Genomic DNA, 27,427 nt, shown 5'->3' with positions numbered 1-27,427 from the left:
CGAACCACCGAGGGTGGGAGACCGGGATCCCCGGAGAGGGAAGGTGAGGGGACGGCGCTCGGTGGCTCCGGGCAAAAGCTGATGCCCCGAGGATGGAGATCCCCGAGGGGACGGTGGGTTTGGGGCGGGAGGAAACCGGGAAGGGGGGGGGGGGGGGGGGGGGAAACGGTCTCGGAGAAGGAGGAGGAGACCGGGATGGGGAGGGAGGGAAGAGAGAGAAGGGCGGGGGGGTGGGGTGGAGGGGGGGGCCCGGCTTGTCGGTGCCCCGCCCGGGGATGGGAGGAGGAAAACCTCCCGCCGTCCCTTTAACAGCCAGCGGCGCTGCTCGGAGTTCAGGCCGGGGTCAGGGGGAGTTCGCAGCCCGGGTTTCACCTCCGAGCTGGCGGCGTCGGGAACCCCGAGGAACCGCTGCTGCTTCTTTCACCTCCTCCTCCTCTTCTTCCTCCTCCTCCCGTTCCGTAGGACCGGCCGGGAGCTCGGGGTATGGAGGAACAGCAGCAGCACAGGAGGAGGAGGGTGGAAGGGAATAGCAACCGGCGGCGGCCCCCCCGGGGCTGAGCCATGAGAGTTCACCGAGACCTCGGCTGGTTGGCGGAGGCCACCGGGCGCCCAGGTAAAGGGGAAGGGGGGGGACACCCCGAAAAAATTAAAAATAGAGGGGGGGGGAAAAAAAAAAAAAAGCCACCTCAAAAAGCAGCTCTGCGAGCGCTTGGCTTTGCCCACCTGGGCGGGGGGGACCGGTACCGGAGCGGAGGCGGGGAGGGGAGGTCGCGCTCCCCCCCCCCCCCCCCTCCCCGGCCGTCCCCCCTCTCACCTCGCGGGGGGGTTGGGGGGGGGGGGGGAGAGGAAACGGGGGCGGGGGGCGCCCGGGGGGGGCACGGCCGGCCGCCTCCCGGGACCGGGGCGCATAAGAGCCGGGGAAGCGCCGCGGGGAGCCGGGGCAGCGGCGCTGCGCAGGTAACGGCGGGCGGCGGCCCCGGGGGGGCGGACGGACGGACGGACGGGGGGTACTGGCTCGGTTCCCCCCTTCCCCCCCCCCCCCCCCCCCCCCCCGATTTCCTCCGGCAGGTGGGCGCGGGGTTGCCGGGGCGCTGGCGGGGCCGGGGCGCGGCGCTGGCGGCGGCGGCGGGTGATGTCACTTTCTCCAAAACCCTCCGGGGGTTTTCATCCCCCCCCTCCCGCCCCCCCCCGGCCCGCCGAGAAGCGAGCCCCCATATAAGCGGTGGCACCGAGCAGGCGGCCGCGCAGAGCAGCCGGGACGCAGCGCCGTGCGGGGCTGGGGGCTGAGCCCCAACTTCCCACCCCCCCCACCCCCCCCCCCCGCCCGCCACCCCTACACGCGTGGGCTGAGCCCCCAGACGTACGGGTCGACACCCCCCCCCACCCCCACCCCCTCACTGCCACGCGTGGGCCGAGAGCCCGGGAGGGGGGGGGCACACCGGTTGCGCCGCTGACGGGGCGGTGTGTTGCAGGGCGGCGGGCGAGGAGCGGGATGCTGGACGCCATGGAGGTGCCGAGCCACTCGCGGCAGCTGCTGCTGCAGCTGAACACGCAGCGCACCAAGGGCTTCCTGTGCGACGTGATCATCGTGGTGCAGAACGCGCTCTTCCGCGCGCACAAGAACATCCTGGCGGCCAGCAGCGCCTACCTCAAGTCGCTGGTGGTGCACGACAACCTGCTCAACCTGGACCACGAGATGGTGAGCCCCGGCATCTTCCGCCTCATCCTCGACTTCATCTACACCGGCCGCCTGGCCGAGTGCGAGCCGGGCAGCGAGCAGAGCCTGGGCGCCGTGCTGGCCGCCGCCAGCTACCTCCAGATCCCCGGCTTGGTGGCCCTTTGCAAGAAGAAGCTGAAACGCAGCGGCAAGTACTGTCACCTGCGCGGGGGCTACGCGCCCTACAAGTTGGGCCGGGGGCTGCGCGCCGCCACGCCGGTCATCCAGGCCTGTTACTCGGGGACGCCGCGGCCCGTGGACCTGCCGCCCGTGGAGCCGGCGGCGCCGCTCAACACGCAGTGCGGGGAGCTGTACGCCTCGGCCGCCCAGGGTGCCCCGCTGCACCCCCACGGGCTCTGCCCCCCCGAGCGCCACTGCTCGCCGCCCTGCGGCCTTGACCTCTCCAAAAAGAGCCCCACCGGCCCCTCCGCCCAGCTCCTGCCCACCGACCGCCTGCTGCCCGGCGAGCCCCGCGAGCCCTCCTTGCCCCCGCGGCACGACAGCCCCCCCGTCAGCGCCGGCCTCCTGGCCGGCCACGCCGCCGCCTATAAGGACTCCCCGCCGGGCGGCGAGCCAGGGGGGCACCCCCATGCCCCCGACCCCTTCCGCAGCACGCCGCCCTGCGCCGAGCCCCCGCTGCCCCGTGCCGACGGGCGCGAGCTGATGTACCGCTGGATGAAGCACGAGCCCTTGGGCCCCTACCTGGACGAAGGGGAGGCGGAGAAGGAGCTGGAGCGGGAGGAAAAGGCCGAGTCGCCGCCCGCGGCGCCGCAGCCCCGCTACCCCAGCGTGGAGAGCAACGACCTGGAGCCCGATAACAGCACGAGCGAGGAGACGGGCAGCAGCGAGGGCCCCTCGCCCGGCGATGCGCTGGACCGCTACTGCAACCACCTGGGCTACGAGCCGGAGAGCCTGGGCGACAACCTGTACGTCTGCATCCCCTGCGGCAAGGGCTTCCCCAGCTCCGAGCAGCTCAACGCCCACGTGGAGGCCCACAACGAAGAGGAGCTCTATCACAAGGCAGCGGCCGAGCAGGCCGTGCCCTTCCTGGACAAGGGTGGCCCGGGGCTGGGTGACATCCTGCGGCCCTACCGCTGCTCCTCCTGCGACAAGTCCTACAAGGACCCGGCCACGCTGCGGCAGCACGAGAAGACGCACTGGCTGACGCGCCCCTACCCCTGCACCATCTGCGGCAAGAAGTTCACGCAACGCGGCACCATGACCCGCCACATGCGCAGCCACCTCGGCCTGAAGCCCTTCGCCTGCGACGCTTGCGGGATGCGCTTCACCCGCCAGTACCGCCTGACCGAGCACATGCGCATCCACTCGGGCGAGAAGCCCTACGAGTGCCAGGTGTGCGGCGGGAAGTTCGCCCAGCAGCGCAACCTCATCAGCCACATGAAGATGCATGCGGCCGGTCCCGACGGCAAAGCCAAGCTGGACTTCCCCGACAGCGTCTACGCCATGGCCCGCCTCACCGCCGACCAGCTGGGGCTCAAGCAGGAGAAGGCGGCCGAGCTGCTCTCCCACACCTCGCACTTCCTCAGCGACCCCAAGGCCATGGAGAGCCTCTACCCGCTGGCCAAGTTCACGGCCGAGCACCTGGGGCTGAGCCAGGACAAGGCGGCCGAGGTGCTGGCGCAAGCTCCGCACCTCCACGCCGAGGCCGCCCGGACCATAGAGCGATACTCGCCCCCCTAGCGCCGGCCCAACCGGGGGGCTGGGGGGGCCATCGGGCTCCCCTCGCTGCCCCGCGTGGAGCTGGGGGGGGGGGGCGGAGGGGGAAGGGGGGGGTGCTCGTCCCCCAGCGCTGCCGACGGCCCCGGACAACTCGCTCGTAGCGGAAGGTCCCACCAGAGCTGCCCCGGGATGGCTGGACGGCGCGTCCCGCGACGAGCACCCCGGCTTGCCTGGGAGAAGCCGATAATTCAGGGACTGACCTCGCGGTGCGGTTCCCCCCCTCGCCGTGGGGGGACACCCCCCCCCCCCCCCCCGGGGCACCGGGGCGGGAGCGAAGCACAAGCTGTGAGGCCGGGCTGCGCCCCGAGGCTTTGGAGGACATGAGCCCGCTCCTTACCTCAGGGCCGTCCCCGGCGTTGCCCCCCCTGCCCCGACCCCGGGCGAGGGGACGCCCTCGGCAGCTGCCCGCGTCGCCCCGGCCCCGCGGCGGGACCCGCCGGCGTTCGGCTCTGCCGCGACGGGACCCGGACTGTGCCGCCTCGACCGCTGTGGGCCCGTGAGTAGTTTGTCCATCGTGGCCGGGGCGATGCCTCCGAGCTGCCGGCAGACATCCCGACCGGGAGCGGGCGAGCGTGGCCATCCTGGGGCTCCACACCCACCCCCCCCCCCCCCTCCCCTTCACCCCCAACCCCGGGGCCACGCTGGGAGCTCGGGGACAGACTGACGGAGGGGGACAGTGGGGGCTGAGCAGCGGGTGCAGGGCAGGGGGGACGGCGGTTGGGTCCACGCCGGGATGGGGGGGGGGGGCCGGGGAATTGCGATGCTCCTCGCCCCAGAGCAAGCACTGACCTCCTGGCCCAAACCCAGCGCCTCGGCCACCGGCCCCCCCGTGTTTTTGGGAGGTGGGGCAGGGCCTGACACAGACTGAGCCCCTGGGCCCTGCCCCAGCAGGCGCCTCGCCATCAGGGATGCCCGGGGGGCCCTGGGGGGCCCAGGGACCCGGCGGCTTTGCCCTCGGGTGGTCACTCGCCTCGATTTTTTTTTTTTTTTTTTTTTTTAATTTTATTTTTTGTTTTTTTTTAAAAATTTTTTGCCAAAGATGCCCGTCCCCAGCGTGGCCGGGCCGGGCCGGGGAATTCATGACAAAGACAAAGCGGTCTGGTTTGTCAGCTACGGGGAGGTGGGCAGGGGCTGTGGGAGGGGGCCGGGGTGGGGGGGGGGAGAGCCGAGGGAGACGAGGGGCTGCCCCAGGCTGGGCTGCAGTGACCTGGGGCCGAACCCTTCCATGGGCGAGCCCCTGCTGCGGCTGCACCCCCTCTCTCTCCCCTTCTGCTCGGTATGGGCAAAGCCCCCCCGGCTTGGACACCCCCCCCCCCAGCCCGTGCCCTGACCCCTCTGCCTGGGGTTAATGTGAAGCTTCTCCCCTCCCCGAGCCCCCTCCTCTCCTTTGCACACGAGGCCCCGGGGCGGCCGCCAGCAGCGACCATCCCCGGCCTCGCAGCCACTGTGCCTTAGCCTGAGCTGGCCACTCTTGCCCAGGTGTCCCCCTTGTGTCCCCCCCCCCTCCGGGGCTCCCCAGGGCTGGCAGTGTCCCTCCGGAGCTGCCGTGGGGCGAGCGGCGGCAGCACCCAAAGCACAGCTGGCAGCGCCCGGCAGGGCCGCCAGCCCCCTCTGTATCACGTCCGATTTGTACACGGGCTTCTTGCCCCCCTCATTTTTTTTTTTTTTTTTTTTTTTTTTTTCTATAGTCGAAACCGAATGAGCAATAAAATGACATTAACATGCACGGGCCTTGCGTTCTTCTCTGGGGCCAGGCCTGGCCAGTGCTGAGTGGGGCTGGGGGGGGTGACCCCAGTGGGCACATGGTGGGTGCAGAGCTGCAGGGAGGGGAGGGGAAGGGCTTGGCAGGGCGGCTGGTTTGCCTGGAGCCCCCCCTCAGTCGCGTGTGGGGGTGCAGCTGCAGGTGGGACAGAGCAGCTCCCATCCTTGCAAGAGCAAACGCGTCCCACCGCCGTCCCTGCCCGGAGCCCCCTGCGCCCACCCCCTGCCTCAACCTCGACAGCAACTCGCCCGCCGACGGCGAATGAAAGGCCACGCTGCACAGACAAGTGTTTAATACTAAAAATTATTAAAACCATCTTAACAAAATAGCCCGAACGCGGCTGCCTCCCCGAGACACGGGCTCCCTGCGGAGGGGCTGGGGGCAGCATCCTGGCACGGACGGCCCCGGGCACGGGGCGCTCAAGCCGGCGGAGCCCCCGCCGTGCTCTCTGTCATGCCAGCTCGTTTGGTGACAGCAAGACTCGTCCCACGGCCGAGCCCGTGGCACCGTGTGAGGGGACTGCGTCCGGCAGAGCCGCAGCCCTTGGGGCAGCTCCGTTAGAAAAAAAAACCAAACCAAAACAAAACAAAAACACCCCCAAACATTTAAACACACCCGGCGTGGAGGAGAAGGCGGCAAAGTCTACACACTGCCTGTGGCTGCGGGCATCGGACCGGGACGTGGGTGCTGCGTGCGCCGCGGCCCCGAGTGGGCTCCAGCCGTGGCGATGGCTCTGGGCACCCCGCAGCAGGCCTGGGCACCCCGAAGTCTCTGTCGAGCAGGCTCTGCCCCGCAGCACCGACCCTCCTTCGCCGGCGGCCGCCCCGCGCGGGGCCTTCGTGCGGCACAGGTTAGCGAGCACAACCCCGCCGGGCTCCGGCGCTGGCGAGGCTCCAGCCCCGCCGCTGGCCCTCGCAGGGGTAGCGTGGGGCTTCCTGACGCTGACACCGGGTCCGAGCCACCCACGCAGGAAAGGAAAACGCTGGGCTCCATCCTCTGCTTCCTCTGCCACCTCTGACGCTTCCCTCCCACGGCCGCGGCGCCCCAGCAGGGACCGGGGACGGCCTTGGGGTCGCTCCCACCGTCTGCTCATGGGACTGGGACTTGACAGAGCTCCAGGGGCTCCGGTTCATGGGTTAATGCTCCCTCTTAGCTTCTGTATCTGGCGCGTAACTGGGCCGGGGATGGGACACTCGGTGATGGGACAGCGTGGTGGTGGTGGGGAGGGGGGGGGTGGGTGCTCAGCAACACCCCCGGTGCTGCGCCGGCTCCCGGTGCGGTACGACCCAGCGATGAGGCAGAGGTGTCCCTTCACGGCTCCCTCCACGGCGAAGGGGCAACTCCAGAGGGGACCGTCCCAGCTGGGCAAGCGGCGGTGAGGCGGGGGGGGGGGACAGGCGCTGCCCCGGCTCGCAGGCATGGGCAGAAGCTGGATCCCACACGCAGGAGGAGCCCGTGGCAATGTGAGGACACACGGGACCTGTGGGACGGCCGGTCCTGGGGTCCTTGGAGGATTTTGTTAGCTTCGCGCTGAGTCTTAGGTCAAAAACGTGTCTAAAGGTAGCGGGGTGGGACTAAGGGAAGGGGCAGGTAAAGGCTGGGGTGGGAAGGGGAGCAGGACAGAAAGCAGCTGTGGGGAGCCTGGGGGTGTCCAAAGCCTCCCTCCAGCAAAGCAGGCAGGGCACAAACCTGAAAACTATCCTATACCGAAGTCTGAAATAAAACTCAACAAGCAAACCCTGCACCAGGGAGAGGACAAGCACCTCCGCAAGCAGCACCCCCTGCGTGGGGCGGGCGTGGGGGTGGAGAAGGGGTCGGGGGCCTGGGGCTGCCTGGGCCACGCAGGACAAACAGGCTGGGGCAGGAGGGAACCTGCCCTTGAAGTCCACGGCCTCTCCGAGGCGCATGAGCTAGACAAAGCGATCCCAAAGCCCGCGCCGGCGCGTCCCCGGTCTCTGCCTTACGCAGCCTCCGAACCCGAGGAGCCACTGCCCTCGTGACTCGCGCTCTCTGCAACCAAGCAAACCAAGCAAAAGGCTGGCGGGGCCGGCACGGGCTCACCCAAAGCTTCCCTGGCCAGCGGGGCTTGCCAGCTCCGCTCTGGCACTGCCCAAAGGCTGGTGGGGCCCTCAAACGGCCCAGCCTCCACGTGAACCATCCACAGCAACGACCTTCCCAGCTGGTCTGCCCTCGGGAGGGGGGGGGCCCTTCGCAGCACGGCCGTTCTGGGGCGGGTTGAAGACATGGCGTTTTATTGTTCGTGGTGGGCTGGAAGGCGGTGGCGGCGCGCGGTGAGGGCTGCCGCTGGAGCTTTCTCCCACCGTAACAGGCTGCGTGACTCGCTCAGGGGCTGTCGGCCCCGCTCGGCCCCCTCAGCCCTCCTGGGCCCACTTGAGGAAGGTGGGGATGTCCCGCACCGGCACGTTGCGGGTCAACGCTTTGACTCGCAGGTTCCGGTCGTCCGTCAGCAAAACCACTTCCCTGAGCAAACGGATGGGATCATCTGCGACGAGAAAGAGAGCGGCGGTGAAGCTCAGACCTCCCCGCCTCTGCCCTCGCACCCAGCCCACACCACGCTGTCCCCACACCACGCTGTCCCCACTTCCCAACCCCTCCCGGGGTGCTGCACCCCAGGCACGGCAGAGCTGCCCGGCACCGCTCCCAGCTCCCCGCTGCCTGCCAAGGCTTTTACGCTGCAGCTCGGAGACAACACTTCATCTCAAAGGCTGCTTTCTCCCCCCCACCCCCCCGGCCCCGCCGTGCTGCCCGGGGGATGATTTGTGATCTCTGCCCGCAGCCCCGGGGTGGGGAAAAGCCGCGAGCGGTGCCCGGGCTGCCCGCACGGGCCAGTGCAGGCGGGGAAGAGGAGGTGCCTTTGCCTGACCCAGGCCAGGAAGACGGCCCGCGACCCTGGCTCCAGCAGGAAGCTGGTGCTATTATGCTGGTGATCTCATTATAAGATCTAAAACCAAGCCTTATTTTTCGCGAAGCTTTTTGGAGTCGCCACTGACACCGAGGCGTTTCTGGCTGGGGCTCAGACAGCCAGAGGGAGAGTTGAAGCCTGAGAAATAACCGAAGGGATCTTGCCCCCAGATGGATGAGCTGCCCCGCACGCAACGCGCCGGGCTGGGATGTGGGAGCCACGCTTACGTGTGTGCGAAGCAGGGGAAGCATATGGGGTATGTGTAAGCAGCTGGGTCCTGTGACCAGAGTACTGTTCCTATGAGCACAGGAAACACAGTGCCTCCGAGCCAGGACGGGAATGGAAAAAACAGAGTTTATGGGAGCCCAACATGGGCCCAGATTGGCTGCGTGGGGCGCGGCAGGACGAGGGGAAGGGGAGGGTGGCCAGGAACGCGGGGCTATGGTCGCGGTGTCGGGGCTGGGGATGGTGGGGTGAGCACCCCGGCCGGAGGAAGGGGAGCGGGGGGCTCGGCGGGAGGGCAGGCCTGGGGCCGAGGGCTGCCGAAAGCGGGATCGGGAGTTTTTGTGCGGACACTTTAAGAAATGTGTAACAATAAACATCCTCTGCTCCGCGCTGGTGACGCGCCTCCTTGTTACAAACCAGAGGCTGTCAGCTTGTCAGGCCCCATTCCCCATAATCCACATGATTTCAAAATTCAGCATCATTTGCACATAAACATTTGGTGACGGTTTCTCTGTGAATCTGACAAGTTAAGCTGCTAAGAATTCGCACTGACAAATGCGGGTTGATTTCTTGGGCAGCTGCTGATGCGATTCCCAACCCCACGGCCCTGGCAACAGTCTGGGGGCTGTCTGGTCCCGGCACATGTGGCCAGCGCCAACTGGGCATCCAGAGGGAAAAGGGCCCTGGACAGGAGACACCAGGGCTCACAGGGAGGAGGCTCCTTCTGGCCCTTCATCACCGCTGCCGGCAGCACAAAATGGGTCTGTGCACATTTATGGTGGGCTTCTCTCATGGTGGGTGGTGAGGCATCCCCAGAGTGCGGCGAGGTGCCCATTTGGCAATGTGGTGGGAGGGCCACAGCCTGGGGCTAACCGGAGGCAGGAGGTGGCACCTTGGTGTTGAAAGAGCCAAAATGCGGGAGAGCTCAGCTCCAAAGGCCGTGAAAGAGAAATGAGAAGAGTCTGTGGAATGCAACAAAGAAGGGACAAAGAGGATGTGAGGGTGTTCTACCTTTGTTGGAGGGCATGAAATCCTTGGCCTTGTCATTGCAATAGTGGAGGCAGCAGGACAGAATCAGGTCATCGTTGTTTCCCTGGAAGAAAAGGGCAACGTTACCCCTGGCAGGAAAAAACCTGCAACCCCCACCCCGCCCTTGAGACAGCACCACAGCTCAGCAGCTAGCGGGGCTGTTCCGAGCCGAAACACACGCAGCCCGCAGCAGCCTGCAAAGGTGGGGACAGAGCCCCCCCCTGCCCGGAGCTCGCGTCCCCCGGGGTCCCTGGTTTGCTCCCAGGAGGTGGTGGCAAAGAGCCTCCCGCCCCCGCAGCACTGCCTGCGTGTCCAGATGCCCCTTACCTGCTGGCCGGTGGTGTCTTCGCTGCGGAAGGAGATGGACTCCAGCTCGTTGCCTCGGCTGGTCAGAGCCCTCAAGCAGTTGTCGCGGCTCTCGAATCGCTCCTCCAAGAACTCGATGGACTTCCTGGCTCTCTCCTGCACTTGGCGGGCATAGCCTGCGGCCCGGTGCTCCATCTCCGGGCCCTTGGCCAGGCCGTCCAGCTCGTTTATCACTTTAAACAGGAAGAGGAGGTACAGTTACTATGGGACAAGGTGCTCCCATGACCTGCTGCTGGAGCACGCAAGTTGCCAAGGCCTCGGGGCCGGGGCACTGGGAGCTGGCTCAGGAAATCTGGGTTCAGCTGCCGCAGAGTCCCTGCGCTCCTGGACTTGGCTGTGGGTCTGGAAAAGCTTTGCTGCCTTCCACCTCCGTGGGTCACCTGGCTCGGCCCCGGGAGCGCAGGCACCTCGCCCCCGCAGTGTGGGGTAACTCTCCCTAAGGGCACCTCGCTCCGTGAAACGTGGGGAGCATCGCTGTGTCCCCCTCCTCCCCACCCCACGGCCAGCAGCGCCGCGCCTCCTCCCCGCGTCGCACCGCCTGGCTCCACACCTCTCGGCTCCCTGCACTTAACTTTCAGACACGGGAAGCTGCTGCCCTCCTGCCGCAGGGCTACACGTGGGAACAGGGTCACACGTGGGGGGCGGGCAGTTCCCACTCTGGCACTGTTTCCCGTGCAAGCCCTGGCCCTCTTTTCCCACCTGAAGCTGCCGTCCTGGCCGCCTGGCAGGGGAGATGCTCCCCCCGACACCTCACCCATCTGGGTCTGATAGAGGTTTTGCACATCTGCCTTGACACATGCTGCTCGAGACGAGACTGAGCCTGGGATCAGGCGGATTCCCAGCCCGTTCGCCTTCCCTGGAGCCCGTCGAGCCTTCGAGCCTCCTGCACTGCTGCCAAGCGGGCGGGAACCCCCGCCGCTGCGGCCCCCCGACCCCACCACGAGCCCGAGGGACCCCAGAAGAAGCTCCAGGAGGGACCCACCCACCCTCCGACGCCGGGGAAGAAGCCGCTCCGTCGCACAGCCAGCAAGAGGCCACCACGGGCCGGGCTCACGAGCGCGTGTCCTCGGCCGTGCACGGGGCTGCGGGTGCGCGCGCGCGAGAGCTGGTGTGCACGTGTGCGCGAAGGGAGCCTCTGTGCGCACAGTGTGTGTTTTAGCCATGGCTTCATTTCTGAAGATTGTTTCCGAGCCTGGAGCCAAGTCCTGAGTTCAAGTGGGAACTATGCATTCCTTGGGGGTTCGGGGAGAGAGCTCGGGGTCTGAGGCCTCTCCCCAGTGCTGTGAATCACTGCCCGGGGAGCCTGCGTGATCGCTCTGTTCCATGGTGAGACTGGCACTCACTGTCTGGGTATTCAAATTAAAGCTGCATGGAGCTGCTTTGCTCTTCGCTGGCCGGCGACTCTTCTTGCTACCGACCTGATGCTGCCATTTCCACACAATGCACGGCTGGGCCCGGGGTGGGGGGAGCCATGCAAGAACGGAACATCAAACAGGAAAAGCTGGTATTCCCTCCCGAAATCCGCCTTCCTGCTTCCAAGCTAAACAGGCTTCAAAGGGGAGGCTTGTTTGTGCTTCTGCACCAGGCCTGGCTTCTCCATGGCGGGGTCAGCCTCAAGGAGCACGGAGCAGGTTAAAGAGCAAGAGAAACAAACCCAACGCGAAGCTGCACGCTTAACCCCTTGCTGCATCCCCGGGAAGAGCGGGGAGGAGTGCCCAGTGCCGGCACCAAGGCCTCTGCCCCCAGCAGCCACGGACCCCCAGCTTACACCAGGGCTGGGTTCCTCCTGCCTGCACCCAGGACTCAGCACTGACGGCTTTCCTGAGGGACAAGGGGGAATTTGAGCAACACCCGGCGTGGACAGGGAGTCGCTGGCTTCAGGGTGCCTCGGCAGCAGCAAGGGGAGGCTCGTGGCAGGCAGTGGGAGATGAGTTACTCTGTCCCCGCTACGACGGGCTGTGCAGGGAGGCAGCAGGACAGGAGAGCACCGAAGGGGCTCAGCCGCTGCTGCTCCTCCTGCCCGTGGCAGGGCAAGCCAGGCCAGGCTCCTTTTGCAGGTTGAGGGGAGAAGTATCTTGGACAGGATCAGGGTTTTCAGCTCTCCTGTAACTGCTGTCCCTGGCTGGGGTTCGGATGGCGAAGCCTCACACCAATCACTGGAGTGTACTGGGAGGCAGGGCCACGGTGCCAGGGCAGGTCCCAGCTCTCTCAGGTGTTAACAGGCTCCACAGCCCCCAGGGCTGCCCAGGCTCTGCTGGTGCTGCCGGGTTCCTTCCCTTCGCTTCCACACAAAGCCCTGGTGCTGCGGTGCCAAGCCACAGAGCACCTTGGCAGCTCCCGTGCTGCACTGGGCAGGTGGCCAGCCCTGCTCCCCCCACCCAGGGGTCCCTTCCCCAGCCCCAGGAATCCCTCCTGAGCCGGGCTGTTGACCCCATGGGGAAGGGCAGCAGTTGGATGTTGGCTCTGGGGCAGGCTGAGCTGCCTGCTGGGCACCAGGAGGTGTGAATGAAGCCCTGTAATGGCGCAGAGGGCAGGCACCCCTGTGTGCCGCAGGCCGGGAGATCGGCACGAGTGTATACCTCGCTGCATGGACACTGGAGATGCCCACGGGGCAGGGCTGACCCCCTGCCTCCCAGGGCCGCAGCTGGGATGGGGCAGCCTGGGGGCTCTGTGAGGCTCAGCCCCGCTCCTGCCCCAGCCTCTCCTGCTGCCCTCGGGGATCCGCTGAATGCCGGGCTGGCACCGGGACACGCCAGGCTCTTGGAGTGACACTGGCCGGAGAAACGCTACCTCCAGCCCAGAGCACGATCAAACAATCAGAGCAAAGGCATCTAACCAAATCCTCCCGCCACCCTGGGAGACCACCCAGCAGCACAGCCGTTATCTGCCAGGGTGAGTGTTTACCAATAACGGGAACCAGCTTGCTGTTTTACTGCGAGCTTTATAAGGATAAAAAGAAGGGCTGGGCTTGAGCAGCTCTGAGACGCTGGGACACAGGCCGGCCATTTGCTCAGGCTGCCTAAGCCCCAGCTCAGCTGGGATAAGCTATCTGCTCTGATTGTTTAACAATTCCTCCTCCTTGCTCCCTCCAAAATTCCCTCCAAATCCCATTTAACACCCTCCTGCCTCTCTCAGCCCCTGGCACCCCCAAATGCACCAGGAGGAGAGGAGTTTCCTGAGCGCTGCGGGCAGAAAGCTGGCAGGGAGAAGGGTGACACGGGCCGAAGGAACGCTGGCCACGGCTGGGATGAGACAGGGCAGGATGCAGGCCGGTCCCACGGCACGAGCCGACCGGCTCCAGACCACACAGGCACCGTGGGCACACGGGGCACAGAGAGAGGGAGCTGGCACGGAGGGACAGCCCGTGCTGGGGGAGAGGGGGAGCCCTCACCACAGCACTGGTGCTACTCACCGATCAGAGGCACCACCAGGATGAATTTCCTGCAGTCCAGCAGCGTTATCAAGCTGCTGAGGTGGTCAATGAAACCGTTGGTGTCTGGGACCAGGAAGACGGGTCTGATCTCCAGCTCCATCTGCCTCATTTGACTCTGGTCTTTGAGCACGGCCTGGAGGAGAAGGACACACGATGAATAAGCAGGACGTCAGCCCTACGACCTGTGGACTCCGAGAGCAGAAGATAAGCCTGGCTGGCACGCACACCTCCCGCAGCAAGGGCATCGTGTGACAGGGACTGGCAGGAGGCTGCGGCCATCCCACCTGCACCTCAGACACCAACTCCTGCAGGACCATGGTGCAGACGTGAGTGGGGTGGTGAAAGAGATCACTCTCTCAAGAGAGCACTCTCCTAGGAGAACAGCTCTGTCCAGGCTCTGGGGACAACAACTGGGACCAGCCTTGAAAATGGAGGTGGTTTGGGAAACGTCCCGTTTATGGGGCTGGCAGTTGCCAGGATTATCTGCACCAGTGCCAAGAGACTGAGCCCAGTACAAGACAGCGGGGTGAAAAGCGGGTTGGAGGAAGCAGGTTCTGGGACTCCAGATGGAAACAGCTCAAGGCGACAACAGCAAAAACGAACCATTTTAGGACACGCGGGTCCTGCCAATAGCATCTTAACACAGGGACCCCAAGCAGGCAGCAGGAGGGGAGGTCTGTGGCGTGGGGGTGATTGGCTGAGTATCTCACTCACTGTCCCACCGGCTCCCGCATGTGCCTTGCCTTTCCTGACTCCATCCAGCTGGGAAACCAGGTGGGTTTCAGCCTTGGAAACCCACAGCACTGTCCTTGGCTGAGCCCTTTGCACCCGCCAGAGACCAGAGGTGCTCACACATGCACGGGGAGGGTCTGGTGGCTCTCACCAGCAGCCCTGCGGAGTTGCACCTGGACCTCTGGACAATGCCAGTTGCCAAAATGGGACCCCAGAGCTCATATACTACTTTGGATGCTATCGAAGGACTTGGACTCTTTAGTAAGTCACAGGCTTAAAAAACTCAGGATGCTATTCTAGTGCTTCCTCTGCTTAAAAATAGCTTCCCTGGACTCGCTGATGTTTGTTGCCTCTAATAGGAACCGGTCACCCACGGAGCACAGCAGCACTGCTGTGGAACACATCCACCATGCAAACCCTTGCGACAGCGGGCTCGCGCCCACAAGATGCGCCGCGGGGACAGGAGGTGACTGCCGACCCTGTTCTGCCCGATGTTACGGGGAGCTCCCCCTGCCCAGGGTGAGGATCCGAACCCTCCCGCAGTCACGCCAAAGCCTCGGAGGCACCCTGGAACGACCAGCTGCATGGGCCAGCAGTGGCCATGGAAAGAAGTGGTTTTTAATCCGTTTCCAAGTGTTGTCATCTGGCTTTAAATCAAGGCGACTTGATGCTGCCACCTCCCACAAGTGTCTCCAGGCAAGGCAGCAACCACAACCTCACCACGTGCCTCCCGCCCGCCTCCTGGCAGCACCGGTCCCGGGGCCGCAGCTCTCGTCGACCCCCCCGGGGGGAGACGGGCAGAGCGGGGAGCGCGCCGGGTCCCATCTGCCGGCACGACAGTGTGAGGATCTGCCCCCGCCGTCGCGCAGGGGCAGCTACGATGGCACCAGCGTCCCTGGGCCGTACAGATGCTGCCGTGGGCAGCCACGTGCCCACGCTCTGCCTTCACCCAGGGAGGTGTTGGCACTCCCCAGTGCCACGGGAACTCTGTGTTGGCAACCCCGGCACGGTGCTGCTGCTCAGAGGGCGGCGGATGGGGTCTCTCGCCCCGGGGTTTTGGGGTGTGGGAGGAGATGCTTGTCCCTGGGAGGCAGCGGGCCCCTGCTGAGCTCCAGCTGCCATGGGGAGCCAGAGAAGCGCCCCAGGGCGAAGCATCACGTCCCTCCTGTGGCCAAAGAGGTCGATGGCCCTGAACTTGCGGGGGGGGGGGGGGGGGGGGGGGGAGGGATGGGCCAAACCCCGCGGCCTCAAATGGGCGATGACAGTCCTATGCGAGCGAGGGCCGGTGGCAGGAGGGGACCCCCGCCTGTACCCCGATACGGCTCCCTGACCCCAGGGCTCACCCCGGCCCATGCAGGCGACCTCGGGAGCGCGGCGCGAGCGGGAAGCTCAGCTCCCCCTCCGGCTGGAGGCGCGGGGGCGATGGTGGGGAGGTGGCGGGGGGGGGGAGCCGGGGGGGGGGAGACGGACGGACGGACGGTACCCTCGTGTGTGGCATTTGCCCCGGCAGCTTTCGCAGGCCGTACCCAGCCGATTCCTGGCAGCCGCGAGCGACGCCTGTGCCGGCCGTCACGTCCCATTCCTCTCGCCGGGCCGCCCGGTGAGAGAAGGACACAGGATGCGCCGGGAGTGAAAGAGCGAGGTCGGCGGGGAGCGTGCCAAGTCCCCGCGCACAGCTCCGGGCCGCTCGGGGAGCCAGAGGGAAACTCGCCTTTGCAGAGTTCAGAGGCCGGCAGCGAGATTTATTTTTGTTTGTGTGAGTAAAAGGCTGCAGAAGCCTCCGGCCAAGGGGTTTCGGGGGGGAGAGGAGTGGCCTGTGATTCATACCGACGCTGGCTGGCCCCGCGCCAGAGATGAAAGGGAGCCCATGTGCGGGGAACCGGGGAGGCGAGCGCCGCGTTAACCCTTCTGCCGGTCCGTGGGGCACGGTCCCGCGGGGAGGAAGGAGCGCGTGGGGATGTGGATCGGGGATGCTCGTGGTTGGGGCCCGGCTTCTCTGCCGCCACCGCTACCAGAATTGAGCTGCCGGTCCCACCGTGCCTCAGTTTCCCCAATGCGAGGGCAGGGAGATGGTGGCCCGCGTGCCTGGCCGGGAGGTGGGGTGTGGAGAAGACGCTGGGGAGAGCAGCGCGGTTGAAACAGCAGAGGTGCAGCCTCGCCCGGGCCCGAGTGCTTTAGGATGGCCGGATTTTAGCCTTGTCTTACTGGGGTTAAACACACTGCACAGCTCGGTGCCTGCAGTGCTGGATGTGGCGGGGGACCTCTGAGGCCGGGGGGGGGTGTCCCTGCTCCCCCCAGGGCCAAGCAGCTCCCCTTCTCCTGCCTCCTGCACCTGCACGCTGTGGCCCTCAGAGCTGCTCCCCCCCCGCAGCCCCCTGCCCGTCCTGCTGCTCTGGCCACAGGGGCTTCTCCCAGGAGCTGGGCCGGAGCTGGAGGTGGCTCCCCCGGCTGCCCCAGCTGGTGGCAGCACTGAGATCAGACACTTCTGCGCACACAGTCCCAAATTCCCAGCTCATCCATCAGCTGGGATCACCTGGGGGATTCCCCGGAAGCCGATGCCCTGTCGAGGGCTTCCAGAGTGGACAGGGGACCGGTCCCCCGAGAGCCAGGCCACCAGGCAGTACTTTCTGCAGAGTGCCAGGGGGGAGACCTGAGGGTCTCCACCAGAAGCACAGAATAGGAGGGGACTCCACATCGACCCCCGAGGCTCCGCACACAGACCCCAGAGCTCCTCTGCCCGCGGTGCCGGGCTGGCAGAGGGGCCTGGAGCCGAAGCTCAGCAGGGACGAGTGCCCCGCTGCCTTTGGGATGGGTCGTACGGGGTCACGCCGCTCTGCCAGGACGGATGGGCCGTCACCATCCTGCCACCACCTCTCCTGCCCTGACCCGCTCTCCGACCGCGGGGAAACCCGGCGCCGCTGCCCCTTCCAGCCCCGCGTGCTCCGCGGGGATCGGAGGCGGATTTTCCAGGGCCGAGAACAATGCCTCTCTAGTCTCTGCTCGAGGGCTTCCTCCTCCCAAGGTTCGTCTCCAGCGTCTTCCTCGGGAGTAAACGTGCCCTGTGCCTGGTAGCGCACCGGGGCCGCCGCCGTGGCGGAGCCGCCGTGGGTGGGTGTGCGTCTTCCGCAGCCAGCAGGCACCCGCTCCCAGGCAGGTGCGTGTCGGCGCGTGTGCACCCGCGGCATTGTTCCTGCGCGCCGCCGAGAGCGTGAATGGGATACGGCTATATTTAGCCACTTACTCACACTACCGCCACAAAGGAGCGGCTGCATCTTAAGGGGGCGGCCGTTCCGTGGGCTCAGAAGGGACAGGAGAGCGGCTATTTTGGGAAGACATGTCATAATTGGCCGCCCCGGTTAAGCTGCTTCTGTAATGCTGAGCAAAACAATAGCAGCATCCAGAGGAAGAGCCTGTTATGTTTCAGGTGGGATGTTTTCAACCGGTCAGGAAACTCGACCGCTCCCAGTGCACAGCAGCGGCACAAAGGACAGGGGACGCTGAACAGCATGGACCAAGGGCCTGGCCAAGCGGCGGGGGCGGCTGGGAGCGCGGTGCTGGTCGGGGACGCAGCCCTGCCCGAGAACGCTGCCGGCCCCGGCAGTGCCACTGCCACCTCCTCTTGCTCACCTGCCTACCTGGCCACTCGCCCCTCCAAATATCCGGGCAGCGCCCAGGTACGTGCCTGGTTTCTCGCTGCATGCCGCCGCGTCGCTGCTGCCGCCAGCCTGGGCAAGCGGTGAGGGCAGAGGCACGCTGGCAGCGGAGCCGGGGAGCGGCAGCCAAGCCATAACCCGGGGCCAGGCAGCAAAGGGCTGCCCCCTCACAACCAGGGCTGCCCGGTGACACGAACCTAACCCCGCTCTGATCTATCTGTCCCACCTCAGAGTGATGGTTTTGGGGTGTGATCCCGTGCAGAGCCGAGCTTTCCTGTTCCCTCGGCGGCTGGTGCTGGCCGAGGGCCACCCATTGCCTGGCCTGTACTGCTCCGGCAGCTCAAGCCGCCGTCCTGTGCACGCCCAGCCAGGACTGAAGGAGCGCAGCGAAGCCCAAATCCTCCTCGAGGTGTAAACGTAACCCCAGCACTGGTTGGGGTTGGGAGCTACAACAAGGACCCGCAGGGCTGCCCTGCCAGCTGATGCAGGGCTGGTAAGCAGCAGCGGTGAACTTGGGACGGGTGGATGATCTCCAGCAGCACCAGAGCTGGGCTGCAAGAGATGGGGAGCACGGGAAAGACAGGGAGATAGTGCGAGAAAGCCTGCTGGGGAGACGGCAGTGAATTTAGCTGCAAGAAGCACAACTCCACACGGTCCAGGTGAGGCTAAGACACTGCGCTACCCTTGGGCACAGAAAGAAAATGGATGGCCAAGAGATGAAGGCTTTGCCCTGGGTCACTGCCTGCACCATCAGACTCTACAGGAGGCATCGGTGGCACCTGGGCTCTCTGGGCCCGAGTCCCCACCACCGTGCAGGCGCAGCCACACGGCCATGCGCGGAGAGCTGAGGCTCTCAGCCGCGCTGAGACAGGAGCCACATCTGCTGGACTCCGATGAATATGTGGAGCTGTGGCTTGTCCCCGGGATAACGAAAGGGGGACTTGGAGAGCAGATGCGTGACCTCCGTAAGTGAGCAGTGAACAAGAGAAATGGGCTGTGACAGAGAAAGCAGAAGATCCCCAGGTCCCAGGAAACATAAAATCTCTTGAGAAGATCAGAAAGGTCAAGGACCACAGGCCAGGAGAGAGGAAAGTGGAGGGGGTGGATGCTGAGCTGGCTCTGACCTGGCCTCCCCAGGCAGCACTTTCCAGCAGAGCTCCTCCGCTCCTCCAGCTCCGGCTGCGTGGTCAGTACCAGGGCAGGGAAAGGACCGGGGCAAGCACACATGTTCTGCTCCGGGCTGTTTCCAGCTAGCTACGGGCTGGATGACTTTACCAAAGCCCCACGGACTTCTCCTCCACCCCGCGCCTTCAGACTCCAACTGCACCTCAGCTCTCAGCTGTGCAGCCCCTGAAGCTGCCCACACCCTCGTGTTGACCTCTCTCCGCCTGCGAGCATCAGCCCCAGCACGGCTGCAGAGGAAGGGAGGAGCACGCCGGGGGGAGAAAGCCCCTGACAACATCAGGCAGCCCCCACTCTCCCCACAGAATGGGCAGCGGCCATCCCGGGGGGCCCTGCTGCAGCTGGGCTAGTCGCCGGGGCTGGGATCTGCTGCACGCTGCCCTCCCCGAACATGTGCAGTTCCTGTTTGCTGTGTCTGTACAAGGCAGTGGGAAGTGGGGAATTTACTTACACCTCCCGCTTAACAACCCTGGGAGGCTGGAAGGCTTCAGGCCGCTTTAATTTACAGCCCATCTCTCCAATCTCTCACTCGTTCGCTGCCGCTTTCTTCCTCCTTGTATTAATGTGACCCAGGTACCTGCCAACAATAATGGACTCGCTTGCGGGGGCGGCCCCTCCCTCCCGGCACAACTTCTACCTTCGCCTTGATATGAATTGCTCAAAATTCAAATGAAAAAGAAAAAAGGCGAAATCTGAAAGGTTGGGGTGGGTTTGGAAAAGCGAAGCGCAGTGGTTCTGGGCCCGGCGCCAGTAGCCGGAGGGTACACATGTGCACGCTCTCCCAGTAGGGCCTTCAGCAGCCCTGTTTTACAACCACCTCGGCACACACTGCAGAGTTCACGCATATGGCCAGACAGATGTGTCTGGCTTACGTTCAAGGCTGGAAAATGAAGAATTATGGAAGTGAAGGGCCCTGGGCATTAGAGAGGGCGGAGGTGAGGGGGAGGGGAGCCAGGGAGAATTTTTCCTCTGCTGAGAAATCCTCATCTGGGTTGCGAGGCTGGAGGAAGAGGGGTTGCGAGCGACGAGGCAGCCAACAGCCATGCATGTGAGATTGCTCTTAAAGCAACAGTGTGCACCGCCAGGCATCTGCTCCCAGTCCAACCAGTTTACTTCACCAGCTCCCACTGGGAAACATGCTCAGATCACCTGTATCTCATCTGTTTGTCCCCATAACGATGGCAACGCTTTGCAAGCGGCGCTCTGGCCGCAGCAGCGGTTCGCAGACTATTTTTCCTGCCGCTGGCTCCCACATGAACTCTGCCGTTCACGTCCCACCCTCTCTCCCATCTGCCTGTGCCCCGCTGCACAGGAAAGCTGATTTCTCCCCAAACCTCGCCGTCACGGAACGTCTGCCCCGGGCTGGGGGACAGCTCGCTGCCTGGCACATGCTGCACTACAGCCATCAGCTAAAGCACTCCTCCGCCAGCGCTCCGGGGTGTGCTGGCAGCTCCACGGAGAAGCTGTGTCTGGCTTCAGGAAGGTCCCAGGAGTCCCTGAGAAATTCATCTCAGGGTCTGGGAGGGCAGATCTTATCCTGGGTGGGGACAGCAACACTGATTTGGCCCTTCCGAAGGGTCAAAGCTAAGCTTGCTGCTGGGTTTCACAGAAGCAGCGCACGGCACCTATACCGGGGAAGCTCAAGGTGCTATGGGACATCCCGAGAGGCCACAGGTCCTGAAGCGTGGCAGAGAAACCATCGGCACAGTGAGGCAGGATCAGCCCCTGTACCAAAAGAAAGCGGGTCCTCAGCCAGCTCGGGTCCTGCAGTCGCACGGCCCGTCCTACCTGAATCTTGTCTTGACGACGCTGCTGCTCAGCTACTTTCCTGGCCAGGGCTTGCTTCTTGGCTCTGAGCTCCTTGATGTCCATCTCTCCTCCACTGCCTTCAGCCTCAGAATCATCTTCAAATGCCTCAATCCTCACATCATCTTCCTTCTTCCAGGAAATGGAGAAAGACGAAAAAACAGGAGAGAAGTCATTGTAAGGGATGCTGGCGGCAGGGACCATGCTCGTTCTGCTCTCCCCCTTCCAGCAGACAAATCCCTGCCAGGCACGGTCCGCCACTGCTTGCTGATGGGTGACTGGCTATTTCTAAACATCCAAAAGAAGCAAGTAAAATAAATAAGTAGTAAACATCTAGGAAATGATAAAGTGAGACAGCAGATAAAGGGGCAAGGAAGGCAGCGACCAGGCAGGGCAAGGGCAGTCCTGATTAAAGCGCTGTTCTAAAATTAAACCTTCTTCCTCACCTTGGAAAACTCTTCCCACAGCCTTGGGTGAGTCACTGATGCTTTATAAGCTTCAGTTCTGTAAAACCATGGTATTTCCCTGTCTCTCTCTTTTGCCCAGCTGTTTAGGCTGCACATCCCTTAGAGCAAATGCTGTTTCTCCCCAGCTGCCTGCACGGGGGCTGCACAATGCTGCTCCACCACTGCTGCCTCATCCAAGGCTAGGCACACAAGCTGATCATCTTGACAAGAAACTTGGACCCATGAACCCAGGAGACCAAAGAGCCTGTTCCCCTTCTTTGTTTTGATTTCTGAATAGGCCTGCACCCACCCCAAAACCTCCAGCTTGGCTGGAACGGATGTTTTAGAGGGAGACACTCAATCTCCACATTATGGAGAGTCCACTGCATCTTGAGGTCAGTTGTTTCAGTGGTTAATTACTTCCTCTGTTAACATTTGCATCCTACTTCTAGTCTGCCTTTGCCATGCTCCTGCTGGCCAGGAACCTTGTCTTTGCTGAACTGAAGGGTCCCTGGTTCTCCAGCCTCCTGCCTGCACAGGCACTTCTGAACCATGTTGCATCTTCACCCTCTCCTAGAGACCCCTCCCAGTACACCTGCACTGTCTGAACTGGAGACTCAGAATGAACCATGCAGTTCAGCAAGAGACTCAGAAGGAACCATGGCCTTTCCCTATGCGCCCAAATCTCCAGGAGACTTGGGGGGGGTGGGAGATGGTGGCTGGTGTACAGCCAGGGATCAGGCACAACCCAGTTCTGCTCCCATCTTTGCTGCCCTCCCCAGTGGCTTCTTGCCCGAAGGGGAGACTACAAGTCCCCGTTCCTCAGCACGTGTCCCACCAGCAGCTGCCTGCACACACGTGCTGCACAGAAGCCCAGCTCTGCCACTGCTGCTGACAGCCCCCTCGTCTCGCCCGAACCCCCTTGCTCTGCAGGGCGGTGACCAGGGGCCTTCCCAAGCCCTGCCATGACCGATCTCCCCTTCTCTGCACAAAAGCCAAGGGTTGTGATGGGGCTGGGAAGAGTTCTCAGGTGGCACCCAGGCAGAAAGGCCTGCTCTGAGTCCCCAGAGGGCTGCAGGGGATGGATCCTGCACAAGAGCATTCCCCGCAGGGATAAGAGCATTGCTACACTCCCGGCCCTGTGCAGGCTGCCATGGCATGTGTCAGCAGGAGGGACTTGGGCAGGAGCTCACAGTCTTAATTTAGAACAACCCCAGCACTGCACAGTTGTGTCCTCAATCATTTCACCCAGACCGCACACCCGCCTGGCCACAGAACCACATACTCTTCTCTCCTTGTGACTTTTTAGCCATGGGAAGGAGGAAGATGGAGCCCTCAGGCTCACTTCCCTCTGCCAGGACAGCCTGGACCACAGGGATGGGGAGATGCTGCCAGAGGGACAGCATCATGCAAGGGCCTCGGAGAGGCAGATCTGCTGCAGTGGGTGGGGACCCGCTTGCCCTGGCTGATGGTGGTCACGCTGGCGAGCTGGAAGCTCCCTTGCAATCAGAGCCCAAAGAGGAAGCTCCAGGGTTGCACAATGAGCTCACACAGAGGTTCCCACAGCCAAGAAGAGACTGTGGGGACAGGGCAGGAGGGAGTGATCCTCCATATCGTGCCTGTTCACAGCAGAAATCGGAGCGACTGACCCAACAAAAGGAGTGACTGTCCCTCTCATGACACTGGGTAGAACCTGAAGATCCCCCCATAACACGTGGTTTTGGTGGGGTCAGATTGAAAACCTCCCGCACTTTCTCCAGAAGAGGACAAGGGTCCAGGTCTCCCACCTTAGAGAGACATCTCCTCCTGTCTGTGCTTTTGCTCTGAGCCCCAGTGCAAAAAAATCACCTAAAATCTGTCCCCTGCTCAGCCAGAGCCGGCTGATGGGATAAGGAGGATGCTGAGCATGTTCTTGCTCTGGGCTTCTCTGGCTGTCACCTCCCTGGGGGGCACAGGGCCACCCAGCACCGGCAGAGGAAAGGTGCCGTCCCCTGCACGGGTGATAGCCCCTCTGGCTCTGCAGCGCCCAGCCCCGGCGCAGGGAGGGGACCCAGAGTGAGACTGGGCAGCGCCGGGCCACCCAGCTCCCCGCTCCCAACGCCTCTGCCCCTCTCTCCTGTTTCCCTGGCCTTTCCAACTGCAAGATTAAACAGAAGAAAAGAGTCAACCTGCAGAGCGGTTGGCAGGGCCCTTAAACACACACACGGAGCCTGGAGTGAAGCAAGGCCTACAGGAACAAGCAAGGGCAGAAAAACAAGAGTTGAATTCCTTAATCACATCAGGATGTGAGAGGCAGGGGAGGGACGGGGCGCCAATGTCAGCTCTTCCTGTACGTGTGCTGGAGGCTGGAGCTCAGGCCTCCGCCGCAACGAGCTCCACGGCTATAAACTTGATCCTGAAGCTGAACCCTGACACCCCCCTCGCCCACCTCCTCTCCCGGGGCCGCGGTGCTGCACGTTATTAAAGCTCCCCCCCCCCCCCCCCCCCCCCCGGCTTCGGGTATGAAAAAGCAGCATCTGGAACTCATAGCAGCGGGCGAGATAGAGGCACGGGGGTTGGACTGGCAGGAAAGGGCACGAGCGAAGTACACTCGGGAGACAAGGGCTGTGCACCATTTGGCCCCCCCCCCCCAATAAAATGCAAACGCAGCTACGCCAGCTATAAATAGCGGGAGCTGCAGGGCAGGCAGAGGCTGGGCCCCACAGGGGTGATTCTTCCTTCACCGAGGCGCGCTCTTCCCGCACGGTACCTGATCTTCCAGTTGTTTTCCCTCTTGGCTTCCCATTTCCTTTCCCATGGCGTCTGGGACGGGTGCCACTGACACATATTTTCCACCCTTGAATGCCAGCAAAGGCTCTTCTTGTCCACAAAGGGCTTCCAGGAAATACTTCAGTACCGTGACCCTCTTGCAGTCGGCTGCAATAACCTACAGGGTGAGGACGAGGGGGTTGGGGAGAGGGAAAGGAAAACAAAGTCAGTGCAAAGGGGAGGCGGATGGGCAAGGGCCAGGGGGAAATGTTCGGGGCTAGAAGGCCCAGTGGGATGCAGGCAGCACTGCACAGCACTGTGGGGATGTGCGGGGTGCCCCTCTTCCTCTTATCAGGGATGGAAGGGGTTTGCCCATGCCTCGTAGCCCACTGTCCCCAGGGAAAAGGAGGCAGGAGAAGTCAGGACACCCAGGACCGATTTGTGTCCTGTCCTGGCCCCCTCCGTGCACCCCAGGGTTGCAGGGCTGCCAGGGGAGAAGCCAGCCCTCTGCCCAGCCCCACCGAACAGGGGAAAATCTTGCTGAAGCGTGAGAGATGAATGATGTGGCCTACCCTTATTGTTTCATTTCGGCTCTGTCACCAAACTCCCCCCCAAAAAGCTGGGGAGGGATGCAGGTGCGAGAGCAGGCGGGTGGGGGCATTTGTGAAAAGCCGAGCCCCTCCTCATCTCCAGCCCGACCCCGTCCCACGGGCCCATCTCATGGACCAACTGGGGAGCCCCATCAGGGAGGCTGGGACGGATCTGGCCAGAAGGAAACTCTATAGCTGGGGTAATTATCCAATTTATGAGGCTCTCAAATGGAGTTTCCAGAGCACGGGAGCGCGGTGCCTCTGCGGCCCCGTCCTGCGCGGCACAGCCTCTGCCGGCGCCTCCGCCACAGCCGGCCTGGGCTCAGAGCTGGTCCCCTCGCAGCGGGGCTCTGCACCTGCAGCCCTCTCCCCTGGTGCTTCCTGCTGACCGGCCTCACCCCGGGGAGCAGCAGATTTACAGGGAGAAAGTCAGCAAACGGGGTCTAGAAGTGCTACGTGCTATGGAGACAAAGGCCACACTGACGCTCGAGTTCCTCCTGCCCTCACAAACCACGCTGGTTTTGCTCTGCTTGGACACAGCAAAGCAGCCTCAGAGACTCCCATCCCAAATGGGTCCCTGCAGGAGCAGGATCCCGAAGGTGGGGAGAGGGCCAGACCCCACACAGGTGACTCAGCCGGGGCTGCTGTGGGCTCTCCCCCCCGCCCCGCACGCTCACACCCGGCGATACCAATGCCGCACGCCCCGGCCCTGGCTTGGCGGAGACCGGCTCGTCACCCTGCCGTGCCAGCGGCAGTGCGTGCCTTGGCCGGGGCCGTGCCACGGCGAGCGGAGGGCTGGCAGCGACACGCGGCCCTGCTGCACCAAGCTGCCGTGAGAGGAAACTTCTGCTCTTCCACAAAGCTGCCAGTTTCCTCTCTGCGGGCTAATTTTAACCGCCGTGTCGCTGTAGTGCGTGTCAAAAACCTGACCCTCCTCTGACCTCCAACCTCCCACCCCGGCTACTGCCTGAACGAGGCACCCTCGTGCACCAGCAGCCGAGGACACCTCCATTTGAAGCTGGCCCCCCTCCCCGGGACCCTGCGTCCCCCCATACCTGCACGGACAGGAGGAGGGGGGAGGAGAAGCCCCTTCCTCCCCAAGGGAGGCAGTCGCTGCTGCGGAGAGGTGGTGAGAGCAGGGCGATCGCAAGAATGTAGTATTTCAAGGAGCAAAGGACCCATAGCTACCGATTCTGCTCCTAAAAAATGTGTCCTATGGGACAGAGGTGAGCAAAGGACACGGTGATGCAGGCTCAGCAGCCCCAGGAGCAGGTCAGGCTGCTGGGGACCCTCTTTCCCGGGACAGCCCTTTACTGCTTGGGACATCCAGCCAGGAGCAATTCCAGCAAGTGTCACCGCAGGAACATTTCCATTGTCCTGGCTCTCCTTTAGGAACGATTCTGCGCAGGGGAAAGTCAGAAGGAAAGAGAACAAGAGCAAAGTGGGAATGGCTGTTATGGGAAACATCCCTCCTGAGAGCTCCGGGCTGCAGCAGCCCCGGGGGAAGTGGTGGAAACCTCACTGCCAGCTTCATCTCCAGCTCAACAGGCTAACGCTGCGGAGACCTGGCCTGACTCACACGGGGTGACTTCAGCCCAGGGATTTTCCGGTCTCGGTATCTGCAGTTCCCTTGTGCCCAGGCTGCCGGGTGAGCAAAGCGCCCGTGAGCACTGGCACAGCCACGGGGATGTGCCTGCAGCAGCGCCGGGGCTTGAGCCCCACTGCCAGCAGCAACGTGCTGTGGGGTGCCAGGATGCGGCCGACAGCAGCAGCAACGGGGAAGGAGACACAGAACTGTCCAGCTAGGTGGGGAAGCCAGATCATCCTGACACCATTCCCAAGGGATTTTTTCAAGACACCTCTAGAAATAAAAGCCATCCCATCTAGTTTAGGATCCATGAGGTTTTCATGTATGCATGAAGGGCTGGGCGCTGACACAGCTGCAGTGCAGCCATCTCTGCACAGCAAAGGCTTAAATCTTGCTGTCAGAGCCTCCTGGATTGGGAATGATCAGGCATATTGCAGAAGAGGTCCCTTCATCCATGGCTGGGGCTGGGGACAAGGGCAGGTGGGTTTGCTCCTTCCTCCCCTGAAGAAGAAAACACCCCGAAGAAGTAGGAAACACCAGATTTTCTGCCAAGCCAGCACAGCCTGATACTTAAATTCAGTTCATCTGCTGGGGAGAAAAGAGCCCAACTGAAGGTCCATGACATAATGCCACAGCAACTCGTCTCATGAACACATTTTTCCAGCCCACATGAATGAATAACAGGGAAGGAGCAAATGCTCTTGCACATCCCCATCACGTGCAGCCCTGCTCGAGGAGGACGCGGCAGAGCCCTGGGCTGCCGGCAGCCAGGCTGGCCCCACCGCGGGACACCCAGCCCCCAAAATTCTGGGAAAGAAGTGACCTGTGACTGGCACCCAGGTCTCTCTCGAATGGCGGAGTGGGACTTCGCGTGCCGCAGAGCAACCCGCTTTTGTCAGAAACTTCCTGTTTCGGAGTGGAAACGTGAGTGCCCACGGCAGCGCCGGGATGCCCGGGGCCGTGGGGATGGCCACAAAGGCACTCGCCAGCTCACGTGGCCATTCCTCGCTGCCAGAGCGGAGCGTGGTGAGGACACCGGGAGCTGTGCCCACCCTTCCCGAAGGAATGGTCAAGCACAAAATCATACCATGTCGATGTATTTGGTGATGTGGCAGCACACACCCCGTCCCTGGTGGGGAATACAGCCGTCCCGTGTGTGCCCTTCCCCCTCCGACCGTGCAGTGAGACAGCAGGAACCGAAAGCCTGGCTTCAAGTCATCGCTGGGTATTAAAATAGGCCTGACACGCACGCAGCCGCTCTCAAAGGAAAACTGAAACTGAGAATTGCTGAAGTGGTCTGGTGCCCCCGTCCGTGACCCGGGCTCAGTTCCCCAGAGGCGCAAGCAACCGAGGCATCGCTGAGCCCCTCGCCACCGCGGTGCCTTGCGGGGACACGTGGCTGGGGACCAGGCGTGGGGCGGAGGTGGCTTCGGCAGCAGCAGCCCCAGTTGCCAGACTGATTTCATCAGGCTGGGAAACAGAGGTTT

General features: G+C 63.5%; 2 protein-coding genes across 3 annotated transcripts in view; one reads left to right on the top strand and one right to left on the bottom strand.

Moving 5' to 3' along the window:
* Positions 1 to 306: 306 nt before the first annotated feature.
* HIC1 (HIC ZBTB transcriptional repressor 1) lies at positions 307 to 5,387 on the top strand. The gene is made up of 2 exons (XM_042791305.1): positions 307 to 613; positions 1,473 to 5,387. The coding sequence occupies exons 1-2, from the start codon at positions 562 to 564 to the stop codon at positions 3,416 to 3,418; spliced, it is 1,998 nt and encodes a 665-aa protein (XP_042647239.1). The 5' UTR covers positions 307 to 561; the 3' UTR covers positions 3,419 to 5,387.
* Positions 5,388 to 5,494: 107 nt separating this feature from the next.
* The window catches only part of SMG6 (SMG6 nonsense mediated mRNA decay factor), a 114,794-nt gene continuing 92,861 nt past the window's right edge, over positions 5,495 to 27,427 (bottom strand). Inside the window, exons 14-19 of one of the 2 annotated variants that reach the window (XM_042791303.1) lie at positions 23,764 to 23,940; positions 20,551 to 20,700; positions 13,175 to 13,328; positions 9,724 to 9,935; positions 9,379 to 9,460; positions 5,495 to 7,722 (exon numbers count right to left, since the gene is read on the bottom strand). In XM_042791303.1, coding sequence (XP_042647237.1) covers positions 7,592 to 7,722; positions 9,379 to 9,460; positions 9,724 to 9,935; positions 13,175 to 13,328; positions 20,551 to 20,700; positions 23,764 to 23,940 — 906 coding nt within the window. In that variant the 3' untranslated portion in view covers positions 5,495 to 7,591. The remainder of the gene's footprint in view (positions 7,723 to 9,378; positions 9,461 to 9,723; positions 9,936 to 13,174; positions 13,329 to 20,550; positions 20,701 to 23,763; positions 23,941 to 27,427) is intronic. The other variant, XM_042791304.1, reaches the window with a different exon arrangement.

The sequence above is a fragment of the Tyto alba genome, unplaced genomic scaffold, assembly GCF_018691265.1.
Source record: "Tyto alba isolate M040663 unplaced genomic scaffold, T.alba_DEE_v4.0 Super-Scaffold_19, whole genome shotgun sequence".
NCBI lineage: Eukaryota > Metazoa > Chordata > Aves > Strigiformes > Tytonidae > Tyto > Tyto alba.
Note: the sequence above shows the minus strand (reverse complement) of the source record. Positions and strands in the feature narration are given on the sequence as shown.